Below are 19,279 nucleotides of genomic sequence, written 5' to 3' on the forward strand. Positions count from 1 at the left end.
GCTTTTGTTTTCCGTATATACCTATATACATTTATTTTCCCAGAAATTGTTTAAAAAGGGTTAAGTGTTTTATGTCATGCACCATATTATTATCGTTTATGCATCATTGCATACATTAGTGGTGGTATACATTTACATATGCATATTTTGTGCTGTGGACGCACAGGTAAGTGCCAGGTAAGTGGTATACATGTTTATATTCAGTAGTGGTTTGAGATGCTTAGAGAGCTCATAACCTGCACCCCCGATGTTAGTGATCCCGCCCAGAGTAGGGCACAGTCCTTCACGTGATGTTCACCTCCCGCACCACACGCTCAGCTTGGATCCAAGTTAGGTGCACAGTCCTGTCGTACAGACCACTTTAGGTGGTTCCGACTCGTAGGTGACCCGCGATTATTCGCACAGCCTTCACGTGATCGTAGCACTAGAGCGTACATATATGTATTACACCCAGGCCTGTCGTACATACCACTTTAGGTGGTTCCGACTTGTGGGCAGGTTCAGTTATTGAGTATGAGATTTGAGCTCTATATGCAGCCGTACAGGTCACGTTAGGTGACTCCGGCTGTCAGATTACATATGATTGATATGATTTATACCTGAGCACTTGCATTTCATTATGAGGTTCCGACATGGCATATTATTGAGCATGATTGGCATACCCTTGAGCATGTTTGACATATCTATACATATGTATATATGTTATTTTCTGGGAAGTATACAGGTTTTACGGCGAGCGAGGGGTTAGAATGTATTTTACTAAACGGTTTGCAAAGAGCTTTGTTTTTGCCCACTCACGCGTTTGTTTTGCGCCCCTCCAGGTTCTAGTTGATTAGCACTTTCGGTGGTTTCCCAGAGGGCGTCCCGGCATTTCTGACAGACACTCACCATTGTAGGGTCACCTTCGGGTGTACTATTGTCGCATCCTTGTCGTTTGGACTGCTGTAGACTTGCTCTGAATTTGTGTTTCACTTTCGCTAGCACTTGTATTAGTACTTTGTATGCTAGTTTTTAATTATTCGTACTTTTATATTACTACTTTATTAGCTTTCGCACGTGCACATGGCTACGTCACCTTCGTGTGACGGCCAGCATGCCCTGATCTCGATCGGGGTGTGTCACTTATCATCCATCTCTTCTTGTATTTGTTTGGCCCATTCTTTATGCCTACGGTTCATTTCTTCCGCCTCAAAGGCAGTTTGCTCCGCCATTAATCGCAATGAGGCAGCAACTTCCTGTTGAGCGGCGTAATCATCATTTGCCTTACCCTTTTTCTTCAACCTTTGTGCCTTGTTTCGTCCCATAACCCTAGATATGGAACCTTCACCTAAAGACAGATTTTCTACCCTTGTTTGTTGAACGGTAGGACATCCATCTTCATCTATATTTGCAGATGAGGATGCAGTTCTGAACACCGGTGTAGGACCTACTCTATGTTGAGGTGGATCTTCAAATAACACCCACCCTTTACAAATTTCCTAACAACTATGAAACTAAAAGGGTTTCGAGTTGCTCTCCATATACAATTCTTCCATTTGGCGTACCTAGAAAATATAATTACAAAAATTAAAGGAAATTAATTTATGAAATTAAATGTAATATAATTAAGGGTAAATTACACTTTACCACCTCAAATTTGTGGTCGATTTCAATTCCTTACAACATCTTTAAAACATTTCACTTTCATACCTCAAGTACTATTTTCTTTCAATATAATACATCCGTTACATTTTCCATCTATTAATCCGTTAAGAGCTGATGTGTCTGCCACATTTGTGTCACGTGGCTGCCAAATGTGTGCCACGTGGCTGCCAAATGTGTGCCACGTGGCAATTTTTTATTTTTTTATTTTTTTAACCTGAATCTTCTCAAAATAAATAAATAAAATTAAAACCCCTCTCAGCAAAGAAACCTAGAAATCTTATCCCCCTAACCTAAGCAAGGAGAGAGAAGAGAAGCGAGGAGAGGGAGAAAGGGAGGAAGTTGTTTGTAAGAAAAAACAAAGCATAGATACAAACCCTAAATTGAAGTAATTTTTGAAAAATTGAGTAAGTCAAAGAGTTCAATGAGAAGCTGGACTTTGGGACTGCAGGGTTTCTGGTGTGAAGGCATTTAAATCTTGTTGGTGGATCGGAATCTCACTCTCGCAAGCCATCCGTAGAGACTCCATCTTCGTCCGTACGAACTCATCTGGTCAGTCATCAAAGGAGTACCCGAACCCGAGCCACTTTCATTCTTCCATTGATTTCACCGCCGCCAATTGGGTCTCTCTTGTTTCCGATTCCCCGCGGCTTTGCTATGCTAAACCGTGATTCACAATCCTCTCGATTCAATCGTCGACGTCGACAGTGATGAACTTGGTTCCGAGATTCGCGGGCGGAAGGCAACTAGGTAGCCATGGATTCATGGAGCTTGCCTGTGCATGGGTCAGGGGGATAACGTTTTTGGGTGAGGTGGGTCGTGTGGGAGGGGGGAATAAGGTTTATGGGTTTGTTTTGCGAGGGTGGGGGTTCTGGAGAGGTGGGTTTCAGTTTCAATTTCAGTTTTAGTTTTTTTTTCTTTTTTTTTTTTTTCAGAAGATTCAGGTTTTTAAAAAAAATTAAAAAATTATTTTTTTTGCCATGTGGCACAAATGTGGCAGCCATGTCAGCTCTTAACAGATCAATGGATGAAAAATGTAACGGATGTATTATATTGAAATAAAATAGTACTTGAGTTATGAAAGTGAAATGTTTTAAAGATGTTGTAAGGAATTGAAATCGACCCCAAACCTAAGGTGGTAAAGTGTAATTTACCCTATAATTAAATGTATTTACAAACAATAAAGGAAAGTAATTCATGAAATTAAATGTAATATAATTAAATATTTAAAATAAATTGTGAAAACACTTACTTCATCGTAGTAGTTAGCGCTGATTTCTTGTCTACTTGCGGCTGCTAACAGTGCTTGATGCCATTTGTTCAAACTTGGGTGAAGATGTTTCTTCCATCTTGAAGAACAACTCTCGTGATTTCGAACATTCAGTGGAGTAGTGCCTTCGTAGAACTCTAAGTATTTTTGGACACACGAGTCCAAACACCTTCACTTGTTTGAGAACTCTTCCTCACACTATCTTTCGACACCCATCTATGAGACCTGCAAAGAACTTCATCTTCTTTTCGGGTCCAAACCCTACCTTTTGTTGCAAACGAGGCCATTTGAAAATTATTGAAATAATTGAAGGAAATATTTTTGAAAGAGGTAAGAAAATATGAGAATTGAAATGGTGTAGGAATGGTGAAAAATTTGTGAGGAATGGTGAATGAATTGTTTAGGTATTTATAGGAAAAAAAAAATTAGAATTTTTAAGAATTTTTTTTTTTTTTTTTAAAAAAAGGCCCAAAATACCAAAAAAACAAAAAGAAAAAAAGAATACAACGGTAACTTTAGATCAGCTAGCCATTGGATTCAAAATTTTGTTTAAAAATTCATGTTTGATATAACCGACATGATTAATAACTCCGGGCTGGCTGGCTGACTCCTTTGGGCCAGCGAGTTGGCCCTTTGACCCTTTCAGATTCCGTGGGACTCACGAGTCCTCTGGGCTAACCTTTGGTTAAATATGATTTTCAGACTATTTTCAGCCCTCTGATCCTCTAGGTACTTCGGTTGGCGATAAAATTAGTGTCCATCACAATGTGGCACGTAAAGGCAAATTGATTTTTCCATATTTAATCGAAATACAGGGACATGCGCAACAAAGTACAGAAAAAGAAGGAAAAAAAGAAGTAAAAATAAGGTAAGTACACGCGCGGGCCGCGGTCAATCAGAAGGCCTCGTTCGTAGCTGCCCCAGAGTCTTGACTCTCTCTCCTCAGTACTCACTCGCCCGGTAGTCCTCGCGCCCTGGAACTTCACCTCCGCTGACCATCTCTCCCTCTCTCTGTCCAACGCTCTCAGTACGTTCCTCCTCTCGATCTAAAACCCTAGCGTCTTCCGAATCGCATTCGTACACAAATGCGCGAGTGAATTTTACGTATCTGAACCTGTTGGTTTCGTTACTGTTGCAGGAATGGCTTCCGGAAGCAACGGCGGATTTCTGGTGCTGGTTTTGGCGGTTTCGATCTGCCATGCTGCTGCTTCTGTCTTCCACCCGATTTCCGACTCTCACCGGTCCGCGGCTGCGGAGCTATTTGCGCCCGTCGATGGATCGTTCGGGAGGTAATTCAAACCTCGAAATGATTAGTCTTTTTGTTTAATTTTGTATTTTCCGTTTGGTTTCTGAGAAAATGAAATGCTTTGGATGATCCGATTGATCAATTAAAAAGGTATTTATTTCACTTTTATATGACGTCACCGCTGAGAATTCTGCGATTTGAGGTTAAGGTTTCGATTTTTTCCCTGCATTTTACTATAATGCGCGGTTAGCGTTTAATTCTGGTGGAATTTATTTTCATTTGCGTGATTAGAGTAGTTTATTTTGGATATTGCTTTCAAATTTGATTTTAATTATTCGATTTCGATAAATTGTTGACAGTTTAGAAGAGGCATATGAAGCCTTAAGATCGTTCGAGGTTCTTGGGATTAATAAGAAGTCCGATATACGGACCACTACTTGTCAGTCTGTTGTTGAAAAACTCAGGTCATCGTCGTCTGCCCCAAAGTATTTGTTCTATGCCTTAAAGGTTAACGGCATTTTGGAATGCACGGTTATAAATGAAGTATTTGAGGTACTGTTAAGTCTTTAGCACCCTTTTCTTTGTTCTCGACATGAAAGTAATTATTTATGAGTTATGTGGAAGAATAATGAAGTTGGTGACTAATTCTTAATTCCTTGTCTAGGGCATTGCTTCAAGACTTCAAACTAATGTCAATGGTGCAAGTTCATTGCTCGAGTTCTACTACTCAATTGGAAGCTTGGTACTTATTAAGGTAAATTGTTGATCTACCTTTTGGCAGCACTTTCCAACTCAGGTTTACATCTTCTTTTTGGTTTGAGGTCTTAGTTTTGCTGCAGATTCAAAATGTAGGAATGGTGATTTATGAAAATAAGATCAACTCTATGCAGGGAAAAAGCAAATATTTTGAATAATGTTACTATTTTAATTGTTTGAACTATTGTGCAAGGGCCTCTTTTCTGTGTTTCTTTGAGGCCCTACGTACTGGTTTGGTACTAAGGTGCTTTTATAAAAAGTGGGTATCAAAAAAAGCTGAGCTTAAAAAGGTGTTTGGTAAGCACTTAAAAACAGCTTATTTTCACAGTTTTGGGTGAAAAAAAGCTGAAAACGTGAAGCAGCAATAATGAGCTTATTCTCACAGCACAGCAGAAGCAGTTTTTTTTCAAAGCACAACAATACCAAACCAGCCACGTCTTTAGATTATGAATTATTTTCCTAATTCTTGTCTTTTGTCTTTCTTGCTGCAGGATCAAAGTCCTGAAGTCGATGTACTTCTTGCTGATGCTGGTGGAGTTTTCCATTCTATCAAGGTAGTTCCCACAACAACTAGTGGTATTTCTTGGATGAAATATTTTCAGTTTTTTGCTATCTCCAGGTCCTGACAGAACTTGCTATGTCAGATAATTCTTAGCATCTGGTCACAACTTTATTTTCCTTGTAATGTGAATGGGTTGTTTGGATTTTGAACTCTCAATCATTTTCCCTCTTTTGCATTCACTTTTTTTGAAGTCTCGCATAAGAATATATTTCTGTTTTGAATTTATGAATGATAGTGAAATATTGTTGCAGTCTCTCAGCCAGAGTGATGGAAGGTGGCGCTTCAGTTCGGATAATCCTGAGGCTAGTACCTATGCTGCTGGTAATGACTTTTGTTATGCTGCATATTTTTTCTTGGAGAACTTTTTCCGATCAATTGGTGATGTAAAGTGGGAACTTTCGCTCTAGACACCTAAATTCCTTTGCTCCCCTTAGATCTTTATTCAAATAGAGGGGATTTAGCAGCACTTTGTTATGGTGACCAATATTTATTTTACCATTGATTTTATATCTTTGCGGAACATGGTATAGATATTTAGTAACTGTAAGTGGCTTATACTCACTATTTGAGCTTGCTACCCCTCTTCCAGGATTAGCTCTTGAAGCACTTTCTGGAGTTATCGCATTAGCATCTTCCGAAGTTGATCAGTCTAAGGTAGTATACATTCTTTCTCTTGCTTATACAGGCACCAATCAAACATATTCTTGTTATGTTTAACTAAAGTGAACTGATGCTAAGAACTCATTTTCTCTAGAAGAGTTGCGTACTATATTCATTGGAAAATAGCTTAAGGTGCACATGTGGCCACTGGCCACATTATGTTTAACTGTGCATGCAAGTGTGGTTTATACGATCAGCATAGAAACACGTCTCATATATTGCATGTCATTAATTTAATAGTATATTGGATGTTTAAACAGACGAAGTGTAAATTAATACAATATCTCAGAATTGTTATATCTTTACACACTGACCAAATAATTACCAATATCAGTGGACTTATTTGTCAGTGCCATTTAGTCTTTTTTTATATAGATGTGTAATCAGTTGTATAAATCTTATTTGTATAATGTGCTTCTACTCTGTTATTGTAAATTTTTTGTCCTTTTTTATTATATATTTCATTTTATTAATACTCGATGATGTTGTCTCTGGGCAGATTGGTACATTGAAAAGTGATATTTTGAAGCTTTTTGACAGTATTGAGAAATATGGTATGTGTATCTATGTATCATTTTCCAACAGATGTCTCCTTATAAGGGTATTTGTTTTATTTTCATGAATTATTCAATCCTACTATTTTATTTAATCCTGCTTTCAGTTTGGTTTTGTCATTTAATTGTCTGGTATATTTGTTATTCATGTGAAATAATATAACTATGTTTTCTAGATGATGGGACCATTTACTTTGATGAAAAAGTTGTTGATCTGCGTGAGCATCAGAGTCCTCTTTCAACTACTGCATCAGTTATTCGAGGATTAACAGCATTTGCAACTGTGACATCTGGAAACATAAAGGTGATACTCAGTGCCACTTTCTTTCCTGCTCTTCCGTGCAATGCAGTTTCTTTTTGGGGAATGAGGGGGTTGGTATTGTATGCATACTAATGCTTTAGCTTAGAGTTTGCAGATTCCAGGGGACAAGATATTGGGTCTAGCAAAATTTTTCCTTGGAATTGGCATTCCTGGCAATTCTAAAGACTTTTTCAACCAAATAGATTCATTAGCGTCTTTGGAAAGCAATAAGCAAGTGCTAAACCCTTTTCTTTTTTTGAATAGCATCTCCAATTATTTTGCATTTCTAACCGTGCAGTGCAAGAATTTTCTTTTTTGTGCCCTAATTTGTGTGTGTTTTTTTTTTTTTCTTTCTTTTCTGGTGCAGGGTCTCTATTCCTTTGGTATTATCACTTCCAGCTACAGTGCTTTCATTGACCAAGAAAGACCAGCTCCAGGTTTGTCAATTTATCAACACAGCATTTCTTCTTTGAAACTGATTGCTGTGAGGTATTACCGTATTATATATATATATATATATATATATATATGTACACAGTTACACACACACACACACACACACACATATATATATATATCTCCTAGGTTACAATAGAAGGATATGCCTTTTCTTTGATATATATCTATACATATATAGTATGTATTGTTTTTTGAAATCTGCACTGTTTACCTTTTTCCTCAATCTGCCATTTTTGTTTTTGTTCTCTTTTTCAAAAGTCAAACTCCTGTACTAAGTTATGCTCATATTATTTTCTAAAGTGTACTGCTTTTAATTGACCTGCACAGAATCAATGTTATATCACCCGGCTGTGGATTAATTTTTTTGCTGAGGAAAAGATATAGTTACAAATTAATGTTGCTTATGCCTAATAACATACTCTGGTTAATTCGAGTGTGTTATTTGTACTGGAAATTTGAATCAGGTGAAAGTGAATACCGTGCTTGGTTCAAGTGCACCACCTCTGACAGTTAAGTTGGTGAAAGCATTCAGTCCTGGTTCAAAAGCTGCGTCTAAAATTGCAAGCCAGGTGGGTAATAACTTTTTTTCCCTTGTTTTCTTCCTATCACAAAATTAGTTTTGGATATCCCTTTTTTACAAGATTATTGCATGAATGGCGTTTGGTTCACTGCTTTATCATGTGTGTGATGTAGGAACTCAAGTTTGACAAAGAAAGTGGGTCCCATTTCTTGGATGTTTTGCCAGAAAGTATCGATGTTGGAAGTTACACATTTGTCTTTGAGGTACCCTTCTCTTTCATTTGGTTAATTCTTTTGGACTAACTTCCATGTGGCCTCAATTTGTACTGAGTTTACCAAATTTTTGTAGGTGGTTCTGCATGATTCTGAAGAAGAAAATGTTTATGCAACTGGAGGGTCTACTCAAGTACAGATATTTATCACAGGAGTTATCAAAATTGAAAATGCAGAGATTGCAGTACTGGATAGTGACATTGGGAGCATAGAAACCCAGAAAAAGTACGTACTCAAAGTTTATTTGGTTTATATTTCCTGCTCTATCATTTCTTCTTCTGAATTTTTGTCTGCAAGTTGATGCTTGTAATCACATGGTCAACGTGGATTTTTTTTTTTATAATTGTTATATGACAAAGGCCGTGCTTATTCACTTCTGAAATATATAAACTTTTTGTTACTTATATGTCGTCGATTTACCAGACTAGATTTAGCCAGAGGAAGTACTGTCTCGCTATCAGCTAACCACCTCCAAAAGCTGCGTCTATCCTTTCAATTGACCACTCCTTCTGGGCAAGCTTTTAAGCCTCATCAGGTTTGTATTCTGTGTCTATTTGTATTCTTAAGTAAATGCTCTCCGTTCAGTTCTCTTAGGCGTTTGTTGGGCCGCAGGTATTTCTTAAGTTAACACATGAGACCAAGGTTGAACATATCTTTGTGGTGGGAATCTCTGGCCAAAAGTTTGAGAAAATACTGGTAAAGTTTCTTTGATTTCATCCCCTAACTTTTGGCTTCTTTTTTTTTTTTTTTTTTTTTTTTTTCAAGAATGTCAGTTGAAAGCATACTTCACAACTCACATGTGATTTTTTTTTTCCCCGCATAGATGCACTATGCATGAATGTGCAGTCAAATGGGCCTGATTTTTGCGAACACTATGTGGAGCCATGCAGCGCTCTTTTAGAAATGTAGATCTTTAGATTTTTCTTTTTTTAATTTATCTATTTAGGTGATACTGTGATAAATAAACCCATGATTAATGTCTGGATACCTGAATAATATAAAAGTGCAGTTTTCACCATCTTAGGTCATGGATTTACCCCAAGGAGAGCTCTTTAATTTCTTTGTTTTGATTGGTTTTGGTATCTTCTTACAGGATTTTCTCGGATTAGTTGAGAAGTTTTACTATCTGTCTGGTAGTTATGATATTCAACTAACTGTTGGCGATGCTGTAATGGTAAGCGTGAGCTTTCCTCAAGTTTTTAAAATTGTTTTTAGTTTTTAGGAGCTGTTGTCTAAGCGAACTTCTTTCCTTTACAGGAAAACTCTTTCTTACGGGCTATTGGCCAGATTGATTTGGATCTACCAGAAGCGCCTGAGAAGGCCTCCCGCCCTCCTTCTCCAGCTGTTGATCCTTACTCAAAGTACGGGCCCAAAGCTGAGATAACCCATATCTTTAGGGTTCCAGAAAAGCGTCCTTCTCAGGAGCTCTCTCTCATTTTCTTGGGCCTCGTGCTTTTGCCATTGATTGGATTTTTGATTGGAGTGAGTCTTTCTTAAGTGAATCCTTGATCTGTTGTCATTTGGCTCTGAAATTTATTAACAGTTCATGCTCGAATACCCTTGGAAAGTCCAAGTTGGTTTGAGGTGACCTGTTTATAAACTGACATTCTCTAGGGTATGAAGGGGCCGAAAGAGATTTGGTTGCTGTCAACATTCTGAAGTTTTTACCCGTTTTGTATTCTAATTAACTGTATTTTATGTATTAAACAGCTATTACGCTTGGGGGTGAATCTGAAGAACTTCCCCACTTCAGCAGTACCCGCCACCTTCGGTATACTATTCCATGTTGGCATCGCTGCAGTTCTTTTGCTCTATGTGCTCTTCTGGTTGAAGGTATGCCATTAATTCTGTTTACTTGCACTTTCAGTCAGGAAGGTTCCCATCTGCTTCATATCCCCAATGATCTGGACGATCGCATTTTAATATTTATAGGGTGACCTGTTCTAGAACCCAAAAAATAACACTAATATATACGAGTATTCACGGTTCGGTTTCAAAGTAAGATTCCATATTTTGTTCGCAACACAGGGCACGCTTATTGAAGATGATTTTGGCTTTTGAATGCAGTTTCTGAGGCAACCATACAAAGATGTTTAAGATTAGGCATACTAGTAAACGTCATTTTAGTTTCCCTGCACATGGATTAAGCTTTGTCTACTTGTTTGTTCCATGTACAGTTGGATCTATTTACGACTCTCAAAACGCTTGGATTGTTGGGAGCCTTCTTGCTGTTTGTCGGACACCGGATTCTTTCCCACCTGGCCTCTACGTCATCCAAGTTGAAATCTGCTTGAAATGGCAATCAAGCAATCTCACATTTAGAGAGGTCAAAAGAATTTTCGGCCTTGAAAGAGATATCGAAAGGGTGAGGAAACTTTCGTTTAGAGACGAACAGAGCGTGGGAGTTTATAGAACAAATTTTGTAGGGCTCTTTGTTATGTTATACATGTTCCTCTTTAACTTCAGAATTTTATTTACCCATAAATCATATTTATCGAAAAAGAAAGTTGTACCCACGGGACGGGTTTCATCTTTCACATCATTAGTGTAACTTCGACATATCAAAAGTACATAACTTTGCAAGGAACTGCGTCGATTACATCATTAGTCTCATCAGTTTTTCCTTTCCCCACTCTTTCGTGACTTTGTAGTCGAAAATTTTGACGTGTTAAAGACTCGTAGTCGAATTTAAACCACTCAAGGGGCCAAGGGGCGAGCATTTCCTCGAGAGGGGATTTTGAACTCGAGTGCATAGGGAAAACGCACATATACTTTTCTGTTTTAGTACTCATATATATTGCTAAAGATTACAGATTCAATCCTCTCATAGGCAGATGGCGTATGCCTCCACTTTTCTCCAATCAATAGCAGAGAGTGATTATTTTACAATTTCCCAATGAATTATAAATAAGAACGTAAAAATTGTGACCTTTCTGTATCAATTAGAGGAACAAAGAAAATTGGGAAAGCTGTGGAAAACAAAAATGTAACTTGACCAAATGCAACAAAATTATGGATAAAATCAGCACCACCTCAAGCGCTGTGAAATGCCGGGATCATGTCGCACTATTCTACATTTCTAAAGCTCTCGCTCGTACGCCAAATCTTTTTCTGGATAATAAACACCACATCATCATCTTTCTCGGTGCCTCCCTCCGCATCAGCGGTAGCCACTGCTTCCCAGTGTAACGCCTTCATATGTTTGTTTATGAACTCCACCACCTTTCGGTTATCACGCACAATGATGAAACCTTTGGGCCTCAAGATGCGATCCATCTCAATTAACAAGTCAACACCGCTACATCCTTTCCTTTCAATGTCGGAGAAGATGGTCCAGGCATGAAGTAGATCATAAGTTCGTGGGTAGGTTGAGTAGGCTTCACACCTGTCACAAGTTGCACCAAACAGATATATCAATATCTGATGCAGTGTTACGGTGGCAACGAAAGTTGATATCATGTTGTTAATACATTATGCACTTATGCCTAATGCAATCCAACAAAAGGTTCTCTCGTTCCCATATCGAAAGTAAGCCTGAGATCTTGCCTAGTAATATTTTAAGAGTAACAAGTCTATGTATGGCAAGAGAATTTCTCATTCTAAACACCAACCGCCATTAATGGTTCAAGGTTCTACAAGTTTCTAATTGAATTTTTCATTGGCTAGTTTGCCTAACCAGTATTAAGTACCATCCTCTCCGTCATCTTTCCGTTTGCCCCAACCATACGGGGAGTGAATGTCAAAAATAAAAAGCAAATTAACTCACAAAGATTGTTCAACGTACCAGTTGTGTACTGAGCCTATCAGTCCTCTGTCGTATATTATTTTAAGTGTGTTAGGTCCGTCTTCTGGCACCACATTCATAACCCAAACATCTTTGTTCTTCAAAGCCCCTGCAAATGAACCCAGGTTTGCCTTCATGTCCATCACATTCCTTATTGTGTCGGAACTAATCTTTGGGCTCAAAAGATTCCAGTAATTTTCAACTCTTCGTTGCCAAGCTTCCTGCACCACATCAATACTGTCATACACCAAGTATTTGTATGTTGGTAATTTATATATGTGAATATAACCACGGCAGAGTAGGTAAAAAAAATGCAGGTTTTTTGAGAATTACCATGTCCTTTTCAAATATGTCGCTGGAATAGCCGAAATCACCAAGACGGGGTGGAGGTGTAGTCAATCGAGTAGGCCAAGGAGCCAAACCACTTCCTCTTGCTCTATGGTTTTCTGAAAAGAACACACCAACAAAATGTAAGTGCTTTCTCAACTCTCTGCTATTTAAACAACTAGCTACTGCAAAAGTATCAGCAATCTATAGTTCCAGGTGAGTCCATTTTCTACATTAGTAATGTAGAATTTTTCAGATCGACGGGCCGAGGGCCCACTCCAACAACACCGATATTGTCCCCACTTAACCACCTGCACAATCCTCAGGTGTGGGGTTTTATCACAAAAGGCCTCGGTGTTCGTTAGGGAGGGGTATTTCTATTTAAACTGCTTTCCTTCTTCCCTCCTGGCCAATGTGGGATAATAGGTATTCCAACAAGTAATTCTCAAATAACAATGTAATCAACCAGAAAAAGGTTCTGGCATGTTACTTTGAGACTTCTCAAGACAACTAACAAAGCACGAAAATTAAGAAATCATTTAGAAAATGGAGGAAATAGTACTCACGCTCAGAGTACGGCGTGATGCAAGCCTCCATTTTCACATTATAGACTGCATCTGGATCATCATCCGATCTGCAAAGTGGTGGTTGAGTACCAGGCGGTCTTTCCATGTAACAATCATTAGTCAGCGGCTTGACCCAAATAACAGTTTGGTTCCTTTTAGCAGCAATTTTCCAGCACATCCGCTCCACAAGGGCACTCATCGCTTTCCAAATTCTAAGGTCCTCTTCATCCTGTGCATAGGCTTCAGGAGATGAGTAGGCAAAATAACCTCCTGGTCTAAGTACCCTATCTAACTCAAGGAGAAGTATCCCATCCCTTTGAAGCCAATCAATCCTACAGCGAGAACAATGAGCCAGTTCAAAAGATCTACTTGGGTAAGGGAGTCTCTTGGTCCCTAAAACACCAAGATATGCAGGAATTCCTCTCTCCAATGCAAACTGGATCTGATTTTGATGAACATCATTAGGTGCCAAGGACATTGCGATAATATCAGAAGACAGCAGGTATCCTCCAAAACTAGCAACACCACAACCAACATCAAGAACTGTTCGGAGCCTTCCTCCATTATTTAAAATGTTCTTAGGAAAGTTGAGCATCTGCCAATCCAAACTAAAAATAGTCAGTGTTTTATCATGAACGAAAAAATTACAGATTTACTAAATTTCTACTGACTAATTCAATTTTTACCCTGTGAAGGGCCACTGTCTTACATTAGCCATTGATGCGATGTACTTGCCAGCTCCATAATGGAAGTGAGTACCTCCTCCAGGAAATCCAATCTTTTCACCTTTGACAACCATCCACTTTTGGTCAGACTTCTCGGTCGCAAGGTGCGTATGAGGTATATTTGCTTTCCATACCTCGTCTCGGCTTTTAGGCCACTTGATTGGGATCTATTTACATAAAAACAGCAGAAAAGCTTCAGACTATTCAATTCAAGTGAAACTTCTAGTACAAACTTTCCTCGCTCATTCCATTTGATGTAATGATTTAAGAGGATCTCACCTTATATCCAGGAGGAGGTGGAATCAAACAGTTATATCGTCTTTCAGGCACTGGGCAGTGTCTCTCGTAATGCTCCATCACAGACAGATCCAACTTCAACCTTCTTTCGTAGATAAGGTTTCTGTCTAAGCAAGGAATCAGTTCTGAATGTCTATCATCACAAACCTTCATCATTGAGAACATACTTATATTAGCCTAAAAAATAGATAACTCAGATAAATTACTCAGAAGTACCCTATGAAGTGAAACGACATAGTAAATGTTAGCGAAGGTAACTCACTGGTATGCTCTTCAATATAACACCATCCTCTTCATCTTCACCAAGTTTGGGATGTGATTCATCAACATCTTCATCCGCACCCAAGTAAGTAGAACGGAATTTTCTTATCTTACTGCCATACTCAAGAGTGGAGGAATCATTTTTCTTAGAATACAAGTACAGGAGACCACAAATGATCACCAAAACAAGAATTGTGGTGACGAAACGTTTCCTTGGGCTCCCGTCAGCCCTTCCCTTCGACATTCTTGCAAACCAACAAGATAATCGCCCTTCTACTTCGACTTCAACATGCAGAGTTCAAAACCAAGCAACAAGATACCAGCTCCAGTTTCCTCCTAAAGGAAGATCAGTCAATGTCTCACTTCAGCTTCAATCACCAAAACAAGATTAAACTGGTTAGTTCCATAGACCACAGAAACAATGCCAGTACATAAAGAAAATGATCCACCATACTACAAATTCAAACATTAAAAATTAACATATAAGATTAAGACCATTCAACGCATCACTTCAAGTAATCCAGATGACAACTTACTAAATCGCAAGATTCAACAATGAATCATCCTAATCCAATCAATATTATACGAAAAAGAAAAAGTTATTAAGTTGTGGTTTTAGATATCTTAATGTCATTAATCAAAACAGAAAAGGAAAACCAGAAACTAACAGCTAAAAGGTAGTGTTAGAAACTCACAAGCCGACCCCAACCAGACCAAAGCAAGTGAAACAACTACCTGATTTGTTAAAAACAAAAAATAAATTCCAGCAATAAAAAAACGAATTCCAATCTGATCCAGTTCCTTCAAAGAGGAGCAAACCTGGAAAAGAAGTACCACTACCTGATTTGTCTACACACATTAAATGTCTGCAATAAATGGCATACAAAAACGAATGGTACCAGTAGAAAGCATAAGAGTGAAGATGAAGGAGGGTAAAATCAGAAACAAGACCCCTAAAAAAAGATCAAGCATTAACAGACGCAAAGCACCGACAATTGACTGTTGCCATATGTACAATAAATGTGAGACCAACTTCAACAAACAAGAATTGACAGAGATTGATACGACCCAACTCGTGAAATCGCAAAAATTGTCGGCAACGTTAATTCCCAAAGCTGAAAACGTTCGATCTGAATTTGCCCAGATGAAAATTGTAAGAAAAACAGCAAAAAAATCAGATCTTTTTTGGAGAGCGACTCGAAGTTGCAGATGGCCAATGCAGAAACAGAGTGTGAGTGAGATTGGAGAGTGGGGTTGGATCTGAACCGTCAGATGGGGTCTATTGTTCAATGAGGATTGAGAAGAGGACGTACCTGGTTGTGATGGGTTTTTCTCAGAGGAGCGAGAGAGAGAGAGAGAGAGAGAGAGAGAGAGGGTCCCTAGTTCTTGTGACCGATCAGTGAAAAGCATAAATATGGAAACAATATAATTGAAAAACAGTATGGGAGGATTTTGACTCTGACTGAGAGAGAGAGAGAGAGAGAGAGAGAGAGAGAGAATAAACAAAGAGTGAGATCTACAGAGGGGAGAGAGGGAGAGAGACGGTGACGGTGAAAAAACACGTAGATACAGGTTGTCGTTTGGAGAGACGAGCGCGTGAATACGCGGCATTGCACGTCACATGGGAGATTTTGGCGCGTGGAAGTGAAAGCCCTTTATAGGGGTGGGCACGGTGCGGTTCGGTGCGGTTCCACCCCTAAATTGGAATCGGAACCGAAATATATTAACGGTTCGATTCGGTGCGGTTCCACTTAAATTTATGACTAGAACATTACGGTTCGGTCTACACCGGTTCCGATTCGGTTCTTGCCGGTTTACGGTTCCTAATAATAAATTATTTGAACACCAAATCATTATGCATTCAAATACATCTTCTAAAACTGATTACATAAAGTTGCATACAACACATCTTTTTTAATGCAAATGTCTTTGGTAGTGGCACCAAGTCAACAAAAAGAGACAACTAAAATACATATGCATTGGTCAATCAGTCAACAAACAAAAAAATGATGAAACAAATTGCAAGTTTTCAGACTTCAGAGAGCAAGCAAGAAGCAGCAGCTCCTGTACACAATTTTTCAACCTATTTTTCAACCTATTTTTCAACCTATTATACCATGACATGTGTGTGTATATATAATTTATTTATTTATTATTAATAAAACGGTTCGGTTCGGTTCGGCCGGTTCTTGGTCATTCGAAACCGGAACCGGAACCGGTTTGAACGGTTTGGTTCGGTTTTTCACTCAAAGTTGACTTTTCCAGTCAACACGGTTTTTTTCGGTTTTTTTTTCTTACGGTTCGATGCGGTTTTGCGGTTTGGCGGTTTTTATGCCCACCCCTAGCCCTTTACGTTTTTCACTTTTTTTTACAGATCGTTGGTGACAAGTGGGATTGGAAATGTCCAAATCTTGGCCGAAAGTGGAGTGTCAAGTGGCAATAGTCTTAATTGTGAGAGGCTGACTCTGTAAATCTAGACATTCACCGGGTTGATTTTTACATCATGGCACGTTTAGGTCATCTTCAACTGAGGGTTGGCCAGATAGTTCGTTTTAGCCATCTGACTTTTTAGGATATTAATATTTTAATGAATAGTATATGGTCATATTTGTCTTTGTCTCCAACCAAAGGTCTTAGGGCTCGTTTTAGTCATGTCACAAAAAATCGTCTTCAACTGAGGGTCATAGGGCCAAACATAATTTATTATTTAAATTTAAAAACTACAACAACTTAAATTCAAATTCAACAACTTAAATTTAAAAACTACAACTTATATTTAAATATTACAACGGTAACTGGCCCAAAAAACCAAAAAAATTAAAACGTAAATTTAATTAATGGTTTAGTTATTTATAGAAAAAAAAAATAGAATTTTTAAGAATTAAAAAAAATTGGCCCAAAAAACCAAAAAAAACAATTTTTTTTTTAATCCAACGACTAGCTGACTAGCCGTTGGATTCAAATTTTTGTTTAAGCATTCTTGTTGGTTATAACCAACATGATTTTTTTAATTTCTGGCCAATCCCAGGCTGGCTGGCTACAGCCAACCCTTTGGCCTTTTCAGATTTCGTGGGGCCCACGAGCCCTCTGGCCTAGCCCTTAGTTGGAGACGATTTTCGGACTATTTTCGGCCCTGTGGATCCTTCGGTTGGAGATAGCCTTACTTATCTGTAATATGTATCCAAATTAATATGATTCTTGATTCTTTTAATATGCGTTTAATGACACATATGTATTTAAATTAGTTTAATTCTCGATTTTTTGTGTGTTTTGTTGCACACACAAAATTAAAGTGAGTCATGCAGTAATTTGTAATGTTATAACTGCAAAATAATGAATTGGAATTACGAGTCATGACGTTCTTATTTACGTTTACGACACGTAATTACTCAAATTAGCCTAATTATTGACTTCGCTTGTAATGTACTACATGCAAAATAAGAATTAGAGTGATACGAGAGAGTTACCTTCCATGTTTCCATCTTTATTTATTTCAAATAAACTAATATACTATATGTGATTAATTCATATTTATAATCTAACAACATAAATACGGTTTTTTAGCCAAAATGATCTTTAAGATTGACATAACTCATCACTTTAGTTCCTAAGATTTGAAATCAATATAATATTTTTTGACTTTGTCCATCATCAATCATTTTAGTCTTTTCGTGAAATTTTTTGTTAAATAAGGACCAAAATGACAAAAATACTCTCAATTTAATAAACAATTGGCCAAAATGTTTTGACAAAAATTAGAGTATTTTTGTCATTTTATGCTTATTTAATATATTTTTCAATAAATGACCTAAATGATTGATGTGAACAAACTTAATGACCACTTCTATTTATTTCAAATATAAAGGACCAAAGTGAAGAGTTACGTTAATCTCAGACATTATTTTGGCCAAAAAGTCTATAAATATTTGTTGTGAAAACTTTTCTCATATTGTATATATAGTTTTTGTCACATCCCGCCTGGGGGGACCACTTTCCGGGCCCGCTCCACCACCGTAACACGATATTGTCCGCTTTGGGCCCCGACCACGCCCTCAAGGTTTTGTTTCTGGGAACTCACACGAGAACTTCCCGATGGGTCACCCTTCCTGGGAGTGCTCTTGCGCGCTACTCGATTAACTTCGGAGTTCCCATGGAACCTGAATCTAGTGAGCTCCCAAAATGCCTCCTGCTAGGTAGGGATAGGAATATACATATAAGGATCACTCCCCTGGGCGATGTAGGATGTCATAGTTTTCATTATAATAAGTGAGTTGGTTATTTACCAATGAGGAAAAATTTTAAAATATTATAGAACTAAAATTTTAAGTGATTTGCCATATCAACCTTCTAAAATCATTAATTTGTCATCTTATCATAACTCCGTTAAGTTTTTCATTCAACATAAGTCAGTACTTATGTTCAGGATTATTTTAAGTGATTTGTACTAGAAATTTTAATCAGGTGAAAGTGAATACTATGCTTGATTAAATGCACTAATAGGAGTTTTATCACCTGCAAAAGTAAGAATAAAAATACTTAAAAATACTTGCAAGAGAACAAGAAAAATACTTAAAAATATTTGCAAGAGAACAAGAAAAATACTTGTAAGAGAACAAGATAATTGTAGTATAAATGGCTCAAACAGGATCGTTCTCTACAAAGATTGATATGAATAATTCGTATTTAAAACCAATTTTTAGCTAACTATTCAACACAAGATTTAGTAAAGATTTGAAATTGTGAATTAAAATAATAAGAAACTGAAAATAAAATAATTGGAGTTGTTTTTGTAAAGAACTCGGCGGCAAAGGGAAAAGGAAACAATTTTTGGAAAAATCAAATGTAAAAGGCATTAGAGTTTAGTCGTCGCCATTAACAGTCATATACAGTTCTATCAATTACTTATGAATTTACTACATACATGCTTTGAAAGTTAGATTTTTCTAATGCATATTCTCCTCGTGATGTTCAACCAATAACTTATATTTAACATGCAATCCATCTGTAATATTTATATCAAATATAAATATACAAGACTCAAATAAGCTTTGCGAAAACATTTTGAAAAACCATGCAAC

At 37.7% G+C, this 19,279-nt stretch overlaps 2 protein-coding genes across 4 annotated transcripts; one reads left to right on the forward strand and one right to left on the reverse strand.

The window, feature by feature from the left end:
• Positions 1 to 3,670: 3,670 nt before the first annotated feature.
• On the forward strand, positions 3,671 to 10,824 carry LOC137729752 (dolichyl-diphosphooligosaccharide--protein glycosyltransferase subunit 2). Of its 2 annotated transcripts, none has more exons than XM_068468771.2 (20): positions 3,671 to 3,938; positions 4,050 to 4,200; positions 4,517 to 4,709; positions 4,822 to 4,911; positions 5,405 to 5,467; positions 5,727 to 5,796; positions 6,065 to 6,129; positions 6,635 to 6,689; positions 6,866 to 6,993; positions 7,106 to 7,221; positions 7,358 to 7,427; positions 7,914 to 8,018; positions 8,143 to 8,232; positions 8,318 to 8,466; positions 8,665 to 8,776; positions 8,854 to 8,937; positions 9,335 to 9,415; positions 9,499 to 9,723; positions 9,952 to 10,074; positions 10,419 to 10,824. In XM_068468771.2, the coding sequence occupies exons 2-20, from the start codon at positions 4,052 to 4,054 to the stop codon at positions 10,533 to 10,535; spliced, it is 2,085 nt and encodes a 694-aa protein (XP_068324872.2). In that variant the 5' UTR covers positions 3,671 to 3,938; positions 4,050 to 4,051; the 3' UTR covers positions 10,536 to 10,824. The 2 variants fall into 2 exon arrangements, with proteins under 2 accessions (XP_068324872.2, XP_088533720.1); XM_088677594.1 differs by having other exon boundaries at positions 3,740 to 3,938; positions 7,097 to 7,221.
• Positions 10,825 to 10,993: 169 nt separating this feature from the next.
• Positions 10,994 to 15,791, reverse strand: LOC137729751 (putative methyltransferase PMT3). 2 transcript variants are annotated; one of them, XM_068468769.2, is made up of 8 exons: positions 15,515 to 15,791; positions 14,203 to 14,569; positions 13,923 to 14,087; positions 13,628 to 13,810; positions 12,919 to 13,513; positions 12,359 to 12,471; positions 12,026 to 12,246; positions 10,994 to 11,626 (listed from the first exon to the last, which is right to left on the reverse strand). In XM_068468769.2, the coding sequence occupies exons 2-8, from the start codon at positions 14,443 to 14,445 to the stop codon at positions 11,308 to 11,310; spliced, it is 1,839 nt and encodes a 612-aa protein (XP_068324870.2). In that variant the 5' UTR covers positions 14,446 to 14,569; positions 15,515 to 15,791; the 3' UTR covers positions 10,994 to 11,307. The 2 variants fall into 2 exon arrangements, with proteins under 2 accessions (XP_068324870.2, XP_068324871.2); XM_068468770.2 differs by lacking the exon at positions 15,515 to 15,791 and having other exon boundaries at positions 14,203 to 15,499.
• Positions 15,792 to 19,279: the final 3,488 nt, after the last annotated feature.

Source organism: Pyrus communis, chromosome 10, assembly GCF_041283825.1.
Source record: "Pyrus communis isolate YQ-2024b chromosome 10, ASM4128382v1, whole genome shotgun sequence".
NCBI classification, from domain to species: Eukaryota; Viridiplantae; Streptophyta; class Magnoliopsida; order Rosales; family Rosaceae; genus Pyrus; species Pyrus communis.